We start from the raw sequence: 20,377 nt of genomic DNA, 5'->3' as shown, positions 1-20,377 counted from the left end.
ACTGGAAAAACGTTACTCTGATGCCGAAAAACACCGGCATTATCGACAGAAAATGTCTAAAGATCAATGTGCCTTTGAAGGTGAAAGAAGACGGTGGTGATGACAGAATATGTCTAGAGAACAGTCATCAACAAGTACTACCAATACCAGTAGGAACTGCTTTCTCAGCGAAAATGGAGTACATGAGGATGCAATTCTCAAACATAGTTGTGGTAGAATGACTGTTCGATGTGAATTTTGCCTATCACTAAATTTCTCTGATGAAAAACCATATGATGGGAAATTTGCTTGATGTAGCAAAGGGAAAGTCTGTCCAAATGATATACATTTTCCAGATTACCAGGCATATTTAAAAAGATTAATGGCAAACGAAGATTCTGACAGTAATAATTTCATGGAAAATATTCTTTCCATAAATAGTTCTTTTGCTTTTGCTTCCATGGGTGCAAATATTGCATTGCCATCAGGATATGGGCCATGCTGTTTTAGAATACACGGACAAGTTTATCACCATACTGGAACTTTACATCCTTCAGATGGTGTTTCTCGGAAGTTTGCTCAACCCTATATTTTGGATACAGCCGAAGTTACAAGTAAAAGATTAGCAATGCCAGAAAACCAGGGCTGCTCAGAAAGACTCATGATCAACATCAACAACCTCATGCATGACATAAATGAATTAACAAAATCATGCAAAATGTTACATGAGGTAGAAAAGGAAGCCCAATCTGAAGCAGCAGCAAAAGGTATTGCTCCCACAGAAGAAACAATGGTGATTAAATACGATCGTAACAGTGACCCAGGTAGATATAATTCTCCCCGTGTAACCGAGATTGCTGTCGTATTCAGAAACGAAGATGGAGAACCTCCTTTTGAAAGGCACTTGCTCATTCATTGTAAACCAGATCCCAATAATCCAAATGCCATTAAAATGAAACAAATCAATATCCTGTTTCCTACATTAGATGCAATGACATATCCTATTCTTTTCCCACATGGTGAAAAAGACTGGGGAACAGGTATTGCATTAAGACTCAGAGACAACAGTGTAATCAACAATAATACTAGACAAAATTTTAGGACACAAGTCACACAAATGCAGTATTATAGATTTCATCTCTCTGTGCGAGACACGTTCAATCCTATTTTAAATGCAGGAAAACAGTTTATCATGGATTCATGTTCAAAAATGGAGGCCAATCAGATAAATTTCATCAAAGCAAACCAATCTAAGTTGAGAGTTGAAAAATATGGTGGTTTGATGGATTATCTCAAATCTAGATCTGAAAATGACAATGTTCCAATTGGTAAAATGATAATACTTCCATAATCTTCTGAGGGTAGTCCCAGAAATACGCAGCAGCGATATCAGGATTCTATGGCAATTGTAACAAAGTATAGCAAGCCCAATTTATTCATAACCATGACATGCAACCCCAAATGGGCAGATATTGGAAACAATTTACAACACTGGCAAAAAGTTGAAAACAGACCTGACTTGGTAGCCAGAGTTTTTAACATTAAGCTGAATGATCTTTTAAATGACATCTGTAAGTTCCATTTATTTGGCAAAGTAATAGCTAAAATTCATGTCATTGAATTTCAGAAACGCAGATTGCCTCACACTCACATATTATTGATATTAGATAGTGAGTCCAAATTACGTTCCTCTAATTAATTCCCTTTCAATGTGCACGAATTTTGTGCACCAGGCTACTAGTTTGTCAATAAAAGGAAATGAAATACTGATATGTCCTACAACATAGATGATCTTTTGAAACACCATGCAAAGTGAAAGAAGCCAATCACATATTATCTTATTCCGTTTATATGAAAAATCCAAAATAGGAAAATCTATGACAGAAAGTAGATTAGTGGTTGCTCAGGGTTGGGGATATGGAGGGAGTGGAGAGTGACAGCTAAGGGATATGAGGTATTCTATGAGGGTAATGAGAATGTTTTCTAATTGATTGTGGTGATTAATGTATACATCTGTGAATACATGACAAGCCATTGAGTGGGTCAATTGTGTGCTATGTGAATTATATCTTAATACACTGTAAATAAAATCGCTTTTAAAAACTGCGTTAACTTTAACCAAATGGAATATATCCCTTGATTGATAATACACCAGTTGTCTGGAAGACAGCTGGATCATAGTTGACTCATTACAGTTATCCATTTTTTGACACTTCACTTTCTGCATGATGAATAGACATATTATAATTCCATTTCTATTTCTGTTTTCAAAATATAAGGAAGATGTTTTGCTCATTGTAAAACTTTCATTGCCAGGAGTCATATAATTGAACTTCAGCTTGTAGAGATTTAATAAAAAAATAAATAAATAAAAATTCTAGAATTTATCAAAGAATAATTTGTTTAGCTTATTTTTTCAAGGTTACATCATATGAAGAAATCATTGAATGTGCTGACCAACGGCTCAAGATATCCCGCTCCCAGATTGCATAGTAAGTTGAAAAAGTTTAACTTTTAATTTTGTAAACATTTACTGATATTTTATTTTGCTCTCTGGCTTGCTAAATTTATTTTTCCTTAGACTCTTAGAAGAAAAATGTGTAATTAAGATCACTTTTCAATAATTTACTCTTTGAATGTCCAGATTACTTGAATCACCAGATTTTCATCTTCCTCTCAGAGTTCACTTTGATTTTGGGGAAGGGAGTGAAAGGGGGTGGGTGAAGGAATTAGTGAGAAACATCCAAAAGTTTTGGAGGATATTGTGATGGCATTCAAATAAAATAACCATGAAATCTTAGGATTTATTCACAAAAAGTTTTTGAATGTAAACCAAATAAGACATAAAGTACATACACATACCACGTACCAAATAAACTTTTTCATTAGAATGAGATTTAGCTTAAAACACTCCTGAATTGGTGGTGTATGTTTTTTATAATATATTTTTATTGATTTCAGAGAGGAAGGGAGAGGGAGAGAGAGGTAGAAGCATCAGTGATGAGAGAGAATCATTGATTGGCTGCCTCCTGCATGCCCCACACTGGAGGTCAAGCCTGCAACCCAGGCATGTGTCCTGACTGGGAATCAAACCTGGACCTCCTGATTCATAGGTCTATGCTCAACCACTGAGCCATGCTGGCCAGGCCTGAATTGTTGTTTTTAAATTCTGAAAAGTATTTCCACTTACTTATTACCCTCATTTCTCATATGCTTTTCCTCAATCCTTCCTCTGATTTCATTTATACAGTGCTGGTTATCTCTAGAGCAGGGGTCCTCAAACTTTTTAAACAGTTCACTGTCCCTCAGACCATTGGAGGGCCGGAATATAGTTTAAAAAAAAAACTATGAACAAATTCCTATGCACACTGCACATATCTTATTTCGAAGTAAAATAACAAAACGGGAACAAATGCAATATTTGTATTTGCATGTGGCCCGCGGGCTGTAGTTGGAGGACCCCTGCTCTAGAGCTTAAGCATCCCCATGCCCTGGCTGGTTTGGCTCTATGGTTAGAGTGTCACCCATAAACTGTAGGGTTGTGGGTTCGATTCCTAGCCCCAGTCCAGGCACATGCAGGAGGCAACCAGTCGATGTGTCTCTCACATTGATGTGTTTTTTTAAAAAAATTAAATCTTCATTATTGAAAGTGATATATGTCCCTTTTCTCTGCCCATTGACCCCTTCTAACTTGCCCCTGTGCCCCCCCCCCCCGAGTCTTCACCACCCTATTGTCTGTGTCCATAGGTAATGCATATATGCATATAAGATCTTTGGTTAATCTCTTCCCACCCCTCCCCCCCGCTTCCCTCTGAGATTCATCAGTCTGTTCTATGTTTCCATTACTCTGATTCTATTTTATTCATCAGTTTATTTTGTTCATTTATTTTGATTTTTAGATTCAGTTGTTGATAGATATGTATTGATTGCCATTTTATTGTTCATGTTCTTCTTCTTCTTCTTCTTCTTCTTCTTCTTCTTCTTCTTCTTCTCCTTCTTCTTCTCCTTCTTCTTCTTCTAGAATGCTCTTCAACATTTCATATAGTATTGGTTTGGTGGTGATGAACTCCTTTAGCTTTTTCTTGTCTGTGCAGCTCTTTATCTGACCTTCAATTATAAATGATAGATTTAGGTCCTTGCAATTCATCACTTTGAATATTTCTTGCCACTCCCTTCTGGCCTGCAAAGTTTATGTTGAGAAATCAGCTGACAATCATATGGGTGCTTCCTTATAACTAACTGCTTTTCTCTTGCTGCTTTTAAGATTCTCTCTTTGTCTTTAACACATGGCATTTTCATTATGGGCCTGTTTGGGTCCCTCTTGTTTGTGATTCTCTGTGCTTCCTGGACTTGTAAGTCTATTTCTTTCACCAAGTTAGGGAAGTTTTCTCTCATTATTTCTTCAAATAGGTTTTCAATTATCTTGCTCTCTTTCTTCTTTTTCTCACACCCCCATAATGTGAATGTTGGTATACTTGAAGTTGTCCCAGAGGCTCCTTAAACTATCTTCATATTTTTGGATACCTTTTTCTTTTTGCTCTTCTGATTGGGTGTTTTTTGCTTCCTCATATTCCAAATCATTGGTTGAGTCTCAGAATCCTCTACTCTACTGATGAATCCCTGTAAATAATTCTTTATTTCACTTAGTGTATGCTTAATATCTGACTGGTCTTTTATTATGTCTTTGACAGTCTCACTAAGTCCCTTGAAGCTCTCATGAAGCCTCTTGAAGCTCTCATTAATATCCCAAGTAACCTCCTTATAAGCATATATTTGAACTCTGTATCCAGTAGCTTGCTTACTTCCATTTCTTTCATTTGTAACATGTTTCTTTGTGTCTGCATTTTGACTGCTTCCCTATGTTTGTTTCTATGTGTTAGAGCTGTCATGACTCCTGGAATTGGTAGAGTGGCCTTGCGTAATAGGTATCCTGTAGGGCCTAGTGGCTCAGCCTCCCCAGTCACCTGAGCTGGACACTTTTGGTGTGTCCCTGTGTAGGCTTTGTGCACAGTCTTATTGAGCCTTGATTGCTGTTGGTGTCACTGGGAGGAATTGACCTCCAGGCCAATTGACTGTGAAGAGCAGTTGTGTCTACAATGGAAGAGCTGCTGTGCAGGAGACACTCCTATGGAGCAGGGCTTTGGTGTTCACTGAGTCTGCCCCTTGAGTGTGTCATTTGTGGATGTGTATAGTTGTAATCTGGAATGGTCTGAAGTTGCCCACCAGATGTACTAACTCTGGGACCTTCCAGGAGGTGCAAAGTCAGGCACTGCCTGGGGCCACTGGACAGGAGCTACAGCTAGATCTGCAGATGACTGCTATTTGTATTGGGCTAGGGAGAACCCAGGTGAGACCCATCTGTGAAGCAAGGCATACTGGTGCTAGTGCTGGGTCTTGGGCCTTTATTTTGATAGGTTTGGGGTATGTTGCCTCCAGCTGCTGCTTGTTTTTTTTTTATTGTTTTATTGCTTAAGGTGTTACAAAGAGTATTACATATGTCTCCTTTTTTTTCCCCCGCCCTTGACAATTCCCTGGCCTCCCCTACCCCCCCGTGTCTTATGTCCATTGGTTATGCTTATATACATGCATACAAGTCCTTCAGTTGATCTCTTACCCCCTCTTCCTGCCCCCCAACCCTCCCCGGCCTTCCCGCTGTAGTTTGACAATCTGTTTGAGGCTGCTCTGCCTCTGTATCTATTTTTGTTCATAAGTTTATAATGATCTTTATTATCCATAAATGAGTGAGATCATGTGGTATTTTTCCTTCATTGACTGGCTTATTTCATTTAGCATAATGCTCTCCAGTTCCATCCATGCTGTTGCAAATGGTAAGAATTCCTTGTTTTTTTACAGCAGCATAGTATTCCACTGTATAGATGTACCACAGTTTTCTAATACATTCACCTACTGATGGGCACTTAGGCTGTTTCCAGATCTTAGCTATGGTGAATTGCGCTGCTATGAACATAGGGGTGCATATATCCTTTCTGATTGGTGTTTATGTTTCCTTGGGATATATTCCTAGAAGTGGGATCACGGGGTCAAATGGGAGTTCCATTTTTAGTTTTTTGAGGAAACGCCATACTGTCTTCCACAGTGGCTTCACCAGTCTGCATTCCCACCAGCAGTGAGCGAGGGTTCCTTTTTCTCCACATCCTCTCCAGCACTTGTCGTTTGTTGAATTGTTGATGATAGCCATTCTGACAGATATGAGATGGTACCTCATTGTTGTTTTGATTTGCATTTTTTGGATGATTAGTGACTTTGAGCATTTTTTCATATGTCTCTTGGCTTTCTGAATGTCCTCTTTTGAAAAGTGTCTATTTAGGTCCTTTGCCCATTTTTTGATTGGATTGTTTATCTTCCTTTTGTTAAGTTGTATGAGTTCCCTATAAATGTTGGAGATTAAACCCTTATAAGTGATACATTGGCAAATATATTCTCCCATGCAGTGGGCTTTCTTGTTGTTTTGTTGATGATTTCTTTTGCTGTGCAGAAGCTTTTTATTTTGATGTAGTCCCATTTGTTTATTTTCACTTTTTATTTTTCAGTTTCCAATGCCCTAGGAGCTGTATCGGTGAAGAAATTGCTTCGACATATGTCTGAGATTTTGTTGCCTTTGGATTCTTCTAGTATTTGTATGGTTTCTCGTCGTACATTTAAGTCCTTTATCCTTTTTTAGTTTATTTTTGTGTATGGTGTAAGTTCGTGGTCTAGTTTCATTTTTTTGCATGTATCTGTCCAATTTTCCCAACACCATTTATTGAAGAGACTATCTTAACTCCATTGTATGATCTTGCCACCTTTGTCAAATATTAATTGAGCATATTGGTTCAGATCGATTTCTGGGCTCTCTATTCTATTCCTTTGATCTATATGTCTGTTCTTGTGCCAGTACCAGGCAGTTTTGAGAACAGTGGCTTTGTAATAGAGCTTGGTATCTGGTATTGAGATCCCACCTACTTTGTTCTTTCTCAGGATTGCTGCAGCTATTCGGGGTCTTTTTTTATTCCAGATGAATTTTTGGAGAGTTCGTTCTAGGTCTGTGAAATATGTTGTTGGTATTTTAATGGGAAGTGCGTTGAATTTATAAATTGCTTTGGGTAGTATGGACATTTTAATGATGTTGATTCTACCAATCCAAGAACATGGTATGTTCTTCCATCTGTATATGTCTTCCTCTATCTCTTTTTTCAATGTCCTGTAGTTTTCTGAGTAGAGGTCTTTTACCTCTTTAGTTAAGTTTATTCCTAGGTATCTTGATTTTTTTTGGTGCGATGGTAAATGGGATTGTTTTTTTGGCCTCTCTTTCTGTAAGTTCACTATTGGTGTACAGAAATGCTATAGATTTATTGGCGTTAATTTTGTATTCTGCTACACTGCCAAATTCATTTATTAAGTCTAATAGTTTTTTGATGGAGTCTTTAGGGTTTTTTATGTATAAATATCATGTCATCTGCAAATAAGGACAGTTTTACTTCCTCTTTTCCAATTTGGATGCCTTTTATTTCTTCTTCTTGTCTAATTGCAATGGCTAATACTTCCAGTACTATGTCGAACAGGAGTGGTGAGAGTGTTCCTGTCTTGTTCCTGTTCTTAGGGGAAATGGTGTTAGTTTTTGTCCATTGAGTATGATGTTGGCTGTGGGTTTGTCATATATGGCTTTTATTATGTTGAGGTATGATCCTTCTATTCCCACCTTGCTGAGTTTTTATCAAAAATGGGTGTTGGATTTTGTCATATATTTTTTCTGCATCAATTGATATGACTATGTGGTTTTTTTCTTTCAATTTGTTTATGTGATGTATCACGTTTATTGATTTGCAGATATTATACCATCCTTGCATCCCTGGGATAAATCCTACTTGGTCATGGGGTATGATCTTTCTGATGTACTGCTGGATCCGATTTGCTAAGATTTTGTTGAGGATTTTGGCAACTATGTTCAAGAGGGATGTTGGTCTGTAATTCTCTTTCATTGTGTTGTCTTTACCTGGTTTTGGTATTAGGGTGATGCTGGCTTCATAGAATGAGCTTGGAAGTGTTCCTTCCTCTTGAATTTTTTGTAGTAGTCTGAGAAGGATAGGTTTTAGCTCTTCCTTGAATGTTTGGTAAAACTCCCCTGTGAAGCCATCCAGTCCTGGGCTTTTGTTTGCTGGAAGCTTTTTGATGATTGCTTCAATTTCTTCCATAGTTATTGGCCTATTGAGATTTTTAGATTCTTCCTGATTGAGTTTTGGAATGTTGTATTTTTCTAGGAATATGTCCATTTCCTCCAGGTTGTCTAGTTTGTTGGAGTAGAGTTGTCCATAGTATTTTTTAACAATCATTTGTATTTCTGTGGGATCTGTTGTTATTTCACCTCTATCATTTCTGATATTGTTTATTCGGGTCCTCTCTCTTTGCTTCTTGGTGAGCCTCGCTAGAGGTTCATCAATCTTGTTTATCCTTTCAAAGAAACAGCTCTTGGTTTCATTGATTTTATGTTTTGCTTTTTTTGGTCTCTATGTCATTTATTTCTGCTCTATTCTTTATTATCTCCTTTCTGCTCACTCTGGGCTTTTCTTGTTGCTCTCTTTCTAGTTCTTTGAGATGTACAGTTAGATGATTTACTACCATTTTTTCTTGTTTTTTGAGATAGGCCTGTAGAACTATAAACTTCCCTCTCAGGACCGCTTTCATTGTGTCCCATAGGTTTTGGATTGTTGCGTTTTCATTGTCATTAGTTTCCAGGATGTTTTTAATTTCTTCTTTGATCTCATTGCTAACCCAATCAATATTTAATAACATGCTATTCAGCTTCCAAATGTTTGAGTATTTTGGTTTGTTTTTATTGTAGTTTATTTCTAATATTATGCCATTGTGGTCTGAGAAGATGCTTGGTATGATTTCAATCTTCTTGAATTGTGGGAGACTTTGTTTGTGACCCAATATTTGGTCTATTTTTGAAAATGTCCCATGAGCACTTGAGAAGAACGTATATTCCATGGCTTTGGGGTGCAATGATCTAAAGATGTCAATTAAGTCCATCTGATCTAGTGAGTCATTTAGGATTGCTGTTTCTTTACCAATTTTTTGTCTAGATGATTTATACAGTGATGTCAGTGGTGTATTAAAGTCCCCTACTACAATTTGTATTGCTGTCGATCTCTCTCTTGATATCTTCCAGGAGTATTTTTATGTATTTGGGTGCTCCTGCATTGGGTGCATATATGTTTATCAGGGTTATATCCTCTTGTTGTATTGATCCCTTTAGTATTATGAAGTGGCCTTCCTTATCTCTTGTTATGGCCTTCACTTTGAGGTCTATTTTGTCGTTGCTGGAACTCCGCTGGAAGCTTTTGATGACTGCTCCAATTTCCTTCATAGTGATTGGCCTATTGAGATTTTTAGATTCTTCCTGATTGAGTTTTGGAATGTTGTATTTTTCTAGGAATATGTCCATTTCCTCCAGGTTGTCTAGTTTGTTGGAGTAGAGTTGTCCATTTCTGCTCTAAGTATTGCTACCCAGCTTTTTTTTTTTCATTTTCATTTGCCTGAAAGATATTTTTCCATCCCTTCACTTTCAGTCTTTGTGAGTCCCTTATTCTGAGGTGGGTCTCTTGTAGACAGCAAATATATGGGTCATGGTTTTTTATCCATTGTCACTCGATGTCTTTTCGTTGGAGTATTTAGTCCATTTACATTTAAAGTTATTATTGAAAGGTACTTGTTTGTAGTCATTTCAATTTTTTGTGGCTGTTTTCTTTCTGAGCTTTTTATTTCTTCTTTTTACACCAGTCCCTTTAGCATTTCTTGCATTGCTGGCTTGGTGGTGATAAACTCCCTTAGCCTTTTTTTGTCTGTGAAGCTTCTTATTTCCCCTTCAGTTTTGAATGACAGCCTTGCTGGATAGAGTATTCTTGCATTCAGTCCTTTGCTTTGCATCACTTTGTAAATTTCCGTCTATTCTTTTCTGGCCTGATGTGTTTCTGTTGAGAAATCATTTGATAATCTAATGGGAGATCCCTTGAATGTAACTTTCCATCTCTCTCGTGCAGCCTTTAAGATTCTCTCTTTGTCCTGAACATTTGCCATGGTAATTATGATGTGTCTTGGTGTGGGTCTTTTCGGGTTCACCTTGTTTGGGACTCTCTGTGCTTGTGTGACTTTTTTCTTCCCCACCTCAGGGAAGTTTTCTGAAATTATTTCTTCCAATAAGTTTTCTAACCCTTGTTCCTCTTTCTGTTGTTCTGGCACCCCTATTATTTGTATGTTGTTTTGTTTCATGTTGTCCCATAGCTCCCTTAGGCTCTCCTCCTGTCTTTTAATTTTTTTCTCCAATTGCAGTTCAGTTTGGGTGTGTTTTGCTTCCCTGTCTTCTAATTTGCTAATTTGGTCCTCTGCTACTCCTAGTCTACTGTTGAAACTTTCAATGGTGTTTCTTATTGCAGCTATATCACTCTTCATTTCGTCTTGGTTCTTTCATAATTTATTGATTTTTTTCATTCGTTTCTTCTTGCTTCTTGCATAAGTTGTTGATTTTTTCCTCCATCCGGTTTATGAATTCTAGGACCCTTAGTCTGAATTCTTTTTCTGTCATGCTGCATGCCTCTGTTTCACTTATCTGCTTTTCTGGCGAGTCCTACTTTTCTTTCCTTTGGGGGTTTCTTTGTCTGTCCATGTTTGATCTCACTGACATATCTAGATGTTGAGTCGTTTAGGGGCTGCCCCTTGGGTGGCAGTGGCTCCTCAGGCTGTGGTTGCTCCTCAGGTTGTTGTGGTAGCAGCTGCTCCTCATTGACAGCAGCTCCTCTGGTGGGTGCTGTTCACAGCTGTGGTGGCTCCTCTGGCTGGTGGAGGAAGGCTTCACACACAACTATTGGTTCTCAGACAGAGGGTGTGCTGATCACGAGGCTGCTGTTCCTTGGATGGGGGTGGGCTACACACGCAGCTGCTACTCCTTGAATTGGGGAACACTGCTCACGTGGCTGCTGATCCTTGGATGGGGGCTGGCTGCACGCTGCTGTTGTTCCTCTGATGTGGTGGGCTGCTTGTGGGGCTACTGCTCCTAGGACTTGGATAGGTTGATTGCAAGTCTGCTGCTCTTCAGATGGGGGTGGGCTGCTTGCGAGGCTGCTGCTCTTTTGATGGGAGTGAGCAGCATGCGTGGCTGCTCATCTTCAGATGGGGACGTGCCACTCACCTAGCTTCTGCTCATCAGATAGGTGCAGGCTCTTGTGGCTCTGCTCCTCGAACCGGTGCATGATTCATAGGGCTGTCGCTCCTCGGATGTGGGTCGTCTGTTCGTGTGGCTGCTGCTCTTCGGGCCGGGATGGGCTGCTGCTGCTCCTCTAATGGGGCCGGGCCACTTGCAGAACTGCTGCTCCTCAGATGGGGATGGGCTGCTCACACAGCTGCTATTCCTCGAATTGGGCAGGCTGCTTGTGTGGCTGCTGCTGCTTAGGCAAGGGCAAGATGCTTGTGCAGCTGCTGCTTCTCGGACTAGTCCAGGGTGTGGGCTGTGCGCAGCTGCTGCTCCTTTGATGGGGCAGTCTGCACAGGGCTGCCGCTCCTCAGATGTAGGAAGACTGCTCATGCGGCTGCTGCTCCTCGGACAGATCGGACTGCTCGTGTGGTTGCTGCTCCTTGGATGGGAAAGTGGGCCACTCACACAGCTGCTGCTCCTTGGACAGGGGCAGGCCACATGAGTCTGCTGCTCTTAGGCTCGAGGCAGGCTGCTCACGGGGCTGATGCTCCTTGGTCAAGAATGCACTGCTCACGTATCTGCTGCTCATGTGGTTGAAAAAATAATGTGAAAAGAAGTAGGAAATAAAGGAAGAAACAAAAAAACCAAAAACAAACAAACAAACAAAAAAGAACAAAGAAAGAAGCAAAAAAAAAGCAACAACAACAAAAAAAGGGAAAACAAGGAAAAAAGGAAAAAAAGAAAAGTATGTGCCAGTGTTAGTGGACAGGGACCAGGCCCAGAGCGGGTCTGCCTCAGGCCGGCCTGTAGTGTGTGGGTTCTTGACTTCATGTAGGAAAGATCTCACAACCTGCATCCCGGTGATATTGAGAGTATGTTTGCTAAAGCATGTTAGTGGCCAGTGACTATTAAGGCTGAGTCTAAGTATGTATTCCCCTTAAATTATCCTGTGTAGAGTAGACATAGGATTCAGTTCTCTCAGCTCACATTGATAGGGTAAATCGAGTTTTTTATTGCAGCTGTGTTTCTTGGTTGTAGGCTTGATCACCAAGCAGTTGATATGTCTCTCTCACATCAATGTTTCTCTCTCTCTCCTTTCTCTGCCCCCTTCCACTCTGTCTGTTATGATGGAAATAAATGGAGTGCTGTGGGCTAGAAGAGGTCACCTTTAGGCTGACACCTGTTTGGGGCACTTGCACTTAGACATGTCTCCACTAAGTTAACGGATGAATTATTACTTAGCTGAGATTAGAGCTCGGGCCATTGCAGTGTGAGAATAACACCACGGAATTTTTAAAAAGTACACTTGTCACACTCAGCACTACCTCGGAGCTGCAGCCAGCCCTTCGCTCAGGAAATGTTCGGCCTAATCCTTCCGGCTCCCATAGTCACACTCAATTCCATGAGACCGACGCTTAGGCGCCTGCACTCAGGCCGCTATGAAGTACTTCTGGGAGGCAACTCCCCAGCTGCTGCTTGTTTAAGAGATTTTAGCAGTCTGCAGTCTGAGCCAGGACAGGCCATTCGTATGGAAAAGAGGCTGAAAACAGCTTGAGTGGGGCTGAAAATTGGATGGGGTGGGGGTCTCAGGGCTGAGTGAAGAGTGTGGACCATGCTGATGGAAACTCAGATATGGCTGCCAGTCAGCCCTGTGACAGGGGAGGTCCCAGCATAGGAACAATGACCCTTGCAAGTACCCCTGTCTGGGAGAAAGCTGCCCCCGAGTTCCTTCCCTGATGCCAAACAGTCCAATTCCTCCCCATATGTCCCTGAATTCCCCCAAAGCCACTGCACGGCACTGGAACTCAGAGAAAGCAGGACCATGTAAGTTCACATGTGGGCCTTTAAGAAGAATACCTGAGACTCCAGCAGCCTCCCATGTCACTCACTCAGCCAAAATTACCTGCTGGTTTTTACAACCCGAAGTTTTGGAGACTTCTCTTCCCAGTTCTGAACCCTGGACTGGAGGTCTGGTGTGGACTGGGAATCCCTGCTTCTTATGGGAGGCCTTAGCGATATCTCTCCCAACTAAAGAAATGCCACACAAGGGTGTTGGACTAGCCCATTCTGCGCCTCTGCTCCTTCTACCAGTCTCAATGCACTTTCTTCTTTACTGCTCTAGTTATAGGACTTCTATTCAACCAGATTTCAGGTGGTTCTGAATGATGGTTGTTCTGTATTTTAGTTGTAATTTTGATGTGGTTGTGGGAGGCAGCAAGTGCCAGCATTTACCTACACCACCATCTTCACAATCTGCCTTGGATTTTAGAAACAGCTAAATAAAAATATATTTAAAAATAAGATCTGACATCATTGCTGCAACATTCCCATATAGCAACCTTTGGCAAGATCTGATCCCTGGTTTGTCCTAATCCACATTTATCTGGCTTTAGTCACATACTTGCCTGACTTTCCCATAAGCAGTTGAGGTTATAACCCTTGCAATAGAATTTCCTGTTCCCCAGGGTCTGTTTACCCTCTATGGCAGGCTGAATAGTAGCCCCCAAAGAGATCCAAATCCTAATATTTGGCACCTGCTACTGTTCCATTGCATGACAAAAGAGACTTTGCAAATTTATTAAATTAAATATTTTTTTTAAGGTTGACTTTTTTTAAAAAATTGATTTCAGAGAGGAAGGGAGAGGGAGAGAGAGATAGAAACATCAATGATGAGAGAGAATTATTGATAGGCTGCCTCCTCCACACCCCCTACTGGGGATTGAACCCACAAACCGGGCATATGCCTTTGACCAGAATCAAACCCAGGACCCTTCAGTCCGCATGCTCTATCCCATGAGCCAAACTGGCTAGGGCTAAGTTAAGGATCTTGATATGGAGAGATTATCCTGGATTGTCCACCCAGGCTCTAAATGCAATCACAATTGTTCTTACAAGAGGGAGGCAGAAATAAATTTGATTAAAGAAAGAAGCAATGTGGCCATGGAAGCAAGCTGAGAAAAGGAGATGCAATGAAGGGCCATGAGATCAGAAATGAGGACAGCCTCCAGAAATGGAAAAAGCAAGGCAAAGAATCCAACTCTAGAGCCTCCAGAGGGACATTTCCATGCAGACACCTTGATTTCAGCCCAGTAAAACTGACTTCAGATTTCTGATCTCCAGATGGTGGAAGAACATATGTGTGTTGTTTGAAGCCACCAAGTCTGTTGTTACAGCAGTCACAGGGAACTAATACATCCTCCCTGGATGGGAATGTGAGTTTGGGAGAGACTATCTTAATTGAATTTTCCCTTCTAGGGGCACAAGGGAACCCACTACTTACCTCTTTTGCTAAAAGCCATAGAAACAGAACACAAGTAAATGTCTTGTAGGCCACTTGAATGCTGTGATCCTTCCTGTAACACTCTTACACATTTCCCCATGTCAAAGCAGTTCACAGCTCAGGGGTTTTGTTAACAGGTTGCCGCCAGGATCATGTTGGGTTTACTCATACAGAGTAATCGATTCTCAACCCACCCTATAAAGAGAAGAATATCTGAATGTCACTTTATAGGTTTACTGCTGTCTGCTCTCCTTCATCACCACTGGTACCTATAAAGAGAAAAACTGATTAAATAATGTGAGTTGCTAGGAAAGAATCCCAATTACCCATATAGTGAGATGGATGGATGTGGAGACAGCTAGATCACATTTGAATTTATATACTCAAACCCTCCAATGAATCTACAAAGTATTAGTTTAGAAAAATCAATTTTAGTCAAATTTGAATTGTTTCTTTTTCCAGTTTAGAAGAGAGAAATAAACATTTGGAAGGTCTAATTACAAGGCCCAAAGATATAGCCAGAAAAGATATAGCCAGAAAACCAAGGTAATTTTTTTCTTTTTATAAATAATGTCTTTCACTTTAGGATATATGTATAATAAAATATATATGTATAATAATAATTAATAAAATTTTAAAAGCTTTTTAAAAATCTTTTTTAAAAAGATTAAAAATATAGTCTATGAAAGTGCTTGTTTTGGGGGTTAGGTTTTTTTGCCTGGCATAAAACAATCGCTTGATAAATGTTTTTCGTAGGATCTGAATTAGAAAGCCAGGTTCCCTGCCCTCATGGAATTTCAGATCACTTCTAAGGAAGGTACTACAAAGACTATGAGTTAAGATTTTGTCTAATAAACAGCTTACCTGCTGTAAATGTATAGCAGAACGGGTTTCATGACCAGATTTTCTTACACTAATGTTAACTCTTATAATCTTCCAGTATTTGATGCTACAAGGTATATTTGCAAACCTAATGGGGTTAAGACCATAGTAGGATTTAAAAATCAGACTCTTCCTGGCCTAATTCCTGAGGTACTAATAAAACATTTACTAGTTCCCAAAATGAGAATGAGTTTTCCCCATGTGCAAGGGTTCTGTAGGAAATTTCAGAGAATTTGTTTCATGACTCATATTCCTTGGCCAGATCCAACATATATAAAAAATGTGGAGAGTGAAGAAGATGAGAGAAGAGGTTCCTTTGACTCTGTCAGATTGTGAGCTCCCATTACCCCTAAGTAATTGTACCTCTTTTCCCTAAAGGCTTGTGAAGGGGTTTCAGGAGATCACCTAAAGAGCTTGGAAAGAAATGCTTTTCCTAAGAGTTGGGAACCAGGATCAGTGACTCACTCATGCCTGAGAAAGCTAAATAAAGCAGCTGTGCAGTGCAAGGACAGAGGGGCTGTGTTGGGGGTGGCCTAGCCTCCCTGAGATTGTGATGAGCACAAAGGATGTATGTGATAGTTTCTTAAGAACCATGCAAGTGAGAGTTGAGTTGTTGTGGGTTCTGCTCAAGGCTGTCTGGAGGGGTATCAGCAGCAAGAAGCTGAAAGGGAACACACAATTCTTCGGGGCTGATGAAGAAATATCAAGTGACCACCAGATGAGAGATGCATAAGCCTGGGTCAAGGGATTTGCAGTGAAACCGGGTAACGAATGGGTCAGGGCTACTTAATTGTCACTACTTGAGCCAATTAAGCAGAGACAGGGTTGAATCATGTATGAGCATTTATTCCAAAAATGCCAGCAGTATGGGAGAGCAGCAGGTCATCCACGAAAATCTGCTCTTCTCCTTACCCCCATAAAGCAACTGCTTGTATTGGATAGAAGAACAAAGATTACATGGGAAAGGAGGAATTACAGGCATGGGGAAGTAGGCAAGGTACAATGGTTACAGGTTGCAGGCAATGTGGGTTGAGGGTCGCAAAGAGTGGGCACCTTCAGGACCAGACTGTTTCAGCAACAAGGTTGTTAATCTTTCCATGATGATTGGCAGCTCTAGGAAAAAGTGAATGGATCACATTGCCAGGTTAACTCCCATGTCCTGGGGCATACAATTCTCAGCCAGGTCCTATGTGTTTTCTCTAATCAGAATAGAACAGTCACAGTTAACAGAGTATGTTTAATATTTCTTAGAACTATAGCTAGTCCCCACTATTCTATTTCTGCCCCTAACTGTACGACAGAGATCCTTAGCAAAGGCAAGCTCTGAAGAGAGAGAATCAGCTTTAGCCATTTGCCAAGCCCAGAGATTATGTATTCACTCAGCCAAGTAAGAATGTCCTACAGCCTACATCCCATCTCTTCTGCTGAAAATGGAGGAAGTTGTGAGCAAAGAGAGCAGAAATTGGCCTCCAAGGGTAGATGGGGTCCACCAACTGAAGCCATAGCTGAGAGAGGTGGAGGAGAAGTTCTACTTTTGAAAGAAGGTTAAAGGATTGATTACTATTTAAGACTGGATAATATGCCTACTGAATTGAGACTGTGTTTTTGCCTCACAGTGAGGATTGACTGTTACCTTAAAGCATCGGTTCTCAACCTGTGGGTCGCAACCCCTTTGGGGGTTGAACGACCCTTTCACAGGGGTCACCTAAGACCATCGGAAAACACATATATAATTACATATTGTTTTTGTGATTAATCACTATGCTTTAATTATGTTCAATTTGTAACAATGAAATTGAGGGTTACCACAACATGAGGAATTGTATTAAAGGGCCACGGCATTAGGAAGGTTGAGAACCACTGCCTTAAAGTGAATAAAAACTCTTTGGGCCTGCTGTGTAGTCAGCCAATGGCAAAGGAAAAGCTCCTTCCCTGAGTGGCAAAAGTCTAAAGCAGGAGAAGGAGGCAGACATTAAATGTGCATTTTGATTATATGTCATGTTTGCTCAGCTTACCGTTTGCAAATACAACTATGTTTTAAAAATCAAAACTCCTGCCCTGACCAGTTTGGCTCAGTGGCTAGAGCATCAGCCTGTGGACTGAAGAGTCCCAGGTTCAATTCTGGTCAAGGGCATGTACCTTGGTTGCAGGCACATCCCCAGTAGGGCGTGTGCAGGAGGCAGCTGATGGATGTTTCTCTCTCATGGATGTTTCTAACTCTCTATCCCTCTCCCTTCCTCTCTGTAAAAAATCAATAAAATATATATTTTTTTAAAAAATTAAAACTCCTTAGCAGATTTGTATTATATTTGCCAAGTGATAGATTAACAACAATTTATTTTTTCTTAATATGAAAGATAAGATCTGATGCCTGGTATATTACAGCTGTTCAGTCATTGCTAATTTAAGCTCCATATATCTCTTCTGAGTTGCTGAGAGAAATTGTGAAATATGTTTTTCCAGAATTATTTTAAAATAAGAAAATTTGCATATAAATTTTTACACTTTTCACTAGTTCAGATATTTGCTTACTGTATAAATAACATGTGGCCTATTTTCACAACAAATTTGAGGCCCATATGTATAGACTTAGCTTGGCCTTGAAGCAAGGAGGTAAGGGGAGAAGAGCTCTCAAGGCTCTTTCTTAGAAAACTTAAGACTTACACCAGCCTTCAGCCACCACTGTTCATGAAGCCTTTCACTGGCCAATTGGCCTCACTGAACTCAGCGCGGGAACATGTTTTGGACTACTGCATCATCTCAAAATTATGATGCTGCTTTTGCCAGTTGTCTTCAGTAGAGGAAACAGTGGGAAACAGGGGGAAAAAATGGGCACTTTAATAGTCTCATACCTCTTATTTTTGCTTCTAGTTCTTAATCACTTTCAAGGAAATATCTTAGGTTTTCAAATCATAGCCAAAATTTTATCCTAAGCAAATCTATGAGAGTGTTAAAATGTAATGAGACTGTGACTCAACATATTTACTTAATTACATTGAGAATGATCCATATATTATATACTGAAAATCTTTAGCTTAATCTTTTAGGGTCTTATAATTCTATCCTAAATGACAGTTTCTCCTTGAGTGAGGGAAAGAATATATTAAATAACAGCATACTTGGTTCATTATTTTTAGTTCTTCACACCATCTCTCTCTCTCTCTCTCTCTCTCTCTCTCTCTCTCTCTCTCTCATTATTCTCTTTCTATTTCCTACAGACCAAGAAGATTAGAAAATCATCTAAAATCCATGCCTGAGGTAGGTCATATTGATGATCATTATAAAGAACTAGAGGCCCGGTGCCCGGTGCACAAAAATTTGTGCACTCGGGGGGGTCCCTCAGCCCGGCCTGTGCCCTCTTGCAGCCTGGGACCCCTCGGGGGATGACCACCTGCTGGCTTAGGCCCACTCCCCAGGGGACTGGGCCTAAGATGGTAATCAGACATCCCTCTGGCAGCCCGGGAGCCCTCAGGGGATGTCCACTTGCCAGCGGGGAGCAGGGCTAAGCTGCAGTTGGACATCCTTAGCACTGCTGAGGAGGTGAGAGAGGCTCCCACCACCATTGCTGTACTGGCAGCCGTCAGCCTGGCTTGTGGCTGAGCAGAGCTCCCCCTGTGGGAGCGCCCTGACCACCAGAGGACAGCTCCTGCATTGAGCATCTGCCCCCTGGTGGTCAGTGTGTGTCATAGTAACCAGTCATTCCCAGTCATTCTGCTGTTAAGGTCAATTTGCATATTACCCTTTTATTATATTATATAGGATAGAGGCCTGGTGCATGGGTGGGGGCCAGCTGGTTTTCCCTGAAGGTGTCCCAGATCAGGGTGGGGGTCCTGCTGGGGTGCCTGGCCAGCCTGGTGAGGAGCTGAGGGCCATTTTCAGACTGGCCACACCCCCTTCAGAGTGGGGGTCCCCACTGGAGTGCCTGGCCAGCCTGGATGAGGGGCTGATGGCTGTTTGCAGGCTGGCCAAGCCCCCCAGCAGGGACCCTCACCCCATGAGGGTGTGGCCAGCCTGGGTGAGGGGATGATGGCTGTTTGCAGGCTGGTCACAGTCCCTTCACAGTGGGGGTCCCCACTGGGGTGCCTGGCCAGCCTGGGTGAGGGGCTGATGGCTGTTTGCAGGTTGGCCACAGCCCCTTCAGGGTAGGGGTTCCCACTGGGGTGCCTGTCCAGCCTGGGTGAGGGGCTAATGGCTGTTTGCAGGTTGGCCACAGCCCCTTCAGGGTGGGGGTTCACCTGGGGTGCCTGTCCAGCCTGGGTGAGGGGCTGATGGCTATTTGCAGGCTGGCCACAGCCCCTTCAGGGTGAGGGTTCCTGCTGGGGTGCCTGGCCATCCTGGGTGAGGGGCTGATGGCTGTTTGCAGGCTGGCCACAGCCCCTTCGGGGTGAGGGTTCCTGCTGGGGTGCCTGGCCATCCTGGGTGAGGGGCTGATGGTTGTTTGCAGGCTGGCCACAGCCCCCAGCCACCCAAGCTCCCAGTGGAGGCTGGCTGGAACCAGGTATCTGGGATTTATTTATCTTCTATAATTGAAACTTTGTTGCTTTAAGCAGAGGCAACAGCCAGCCAGGGCAGGCAGGAAGCTTGGCTTCCTCCATCGCTGGGGCAACCTAGCCTCCTGCTTGGTCCAGCTCCCTGTCTGCTGGGCCGCCATCTTGGTTGGGTTAATTTGCATATAGTCGCTCTGATTGGCTTGTGGGTGTGGCTTGTGAGTGTAGCAGTGGTATGGTCAATTTGCATGTTTCTATTTTATTAGATAAGATGTTATATTTCCATGTAATTTGATAATCACACAAGATTAAGCATCAATTCCTGAAGTTACCTTTCAGTAATGTTCACCTTAGCTTTCCACTCTATCCTCAGATGAGGGCCTCTTTGGCCTCTAATCATAGTTTGTCTTATAATTAGAAGCCCCTCTCTCTGGACCTGTCTTTGTGTTGGTCCTCTTAACTTCATCCCACAGCTACTGCTTCATGTCAAGCCCTCATCATTTCTTTTCTGCCCTCCCACAGTCATCTTCTAATTGTGTTTCTGCCTCCAGTTTTTCTCTC

The 20,377-nt window shown here is 41.6% G+C and overlaps 1 protein-coding gene across 1 annotated transcript in view; it reads left to right on the top strand.

Annotated features, from left to right (window-relative positions):
* The window catches only part of CAGE1 (cancer antigen 1), a 77,432-nt gene that overhangs the window by 55,255 nt on the left and 1,800 nt on the right, over positions 1-20,377 (top strand). The window contains exon 9 of the mRNA XM_081088269.1: positions 2,401-2,471. Coding sequence (XP_080944395.1) covers positions 2,401-2,471 — 71 coding nt within the window. The remainder of the gene's footprint in view (positions 1-2,400; positions 2,472-20,377) is intronic.

Source organism: Myotis nattereri, assembly GCF_964212035.1.
Source record: "Myotis nattereri genome assembly, chromosome: 3".
NCBI classification, from domain to species: Eukaryota; Metazoa; Chordata; class Mammalia; order Chiroptera; family Vespertilionidae; genus Myotis; species Myotis nattereri.
This window is presented reverse-complemented; position numbering and strand designations above follow the sequence as displayed.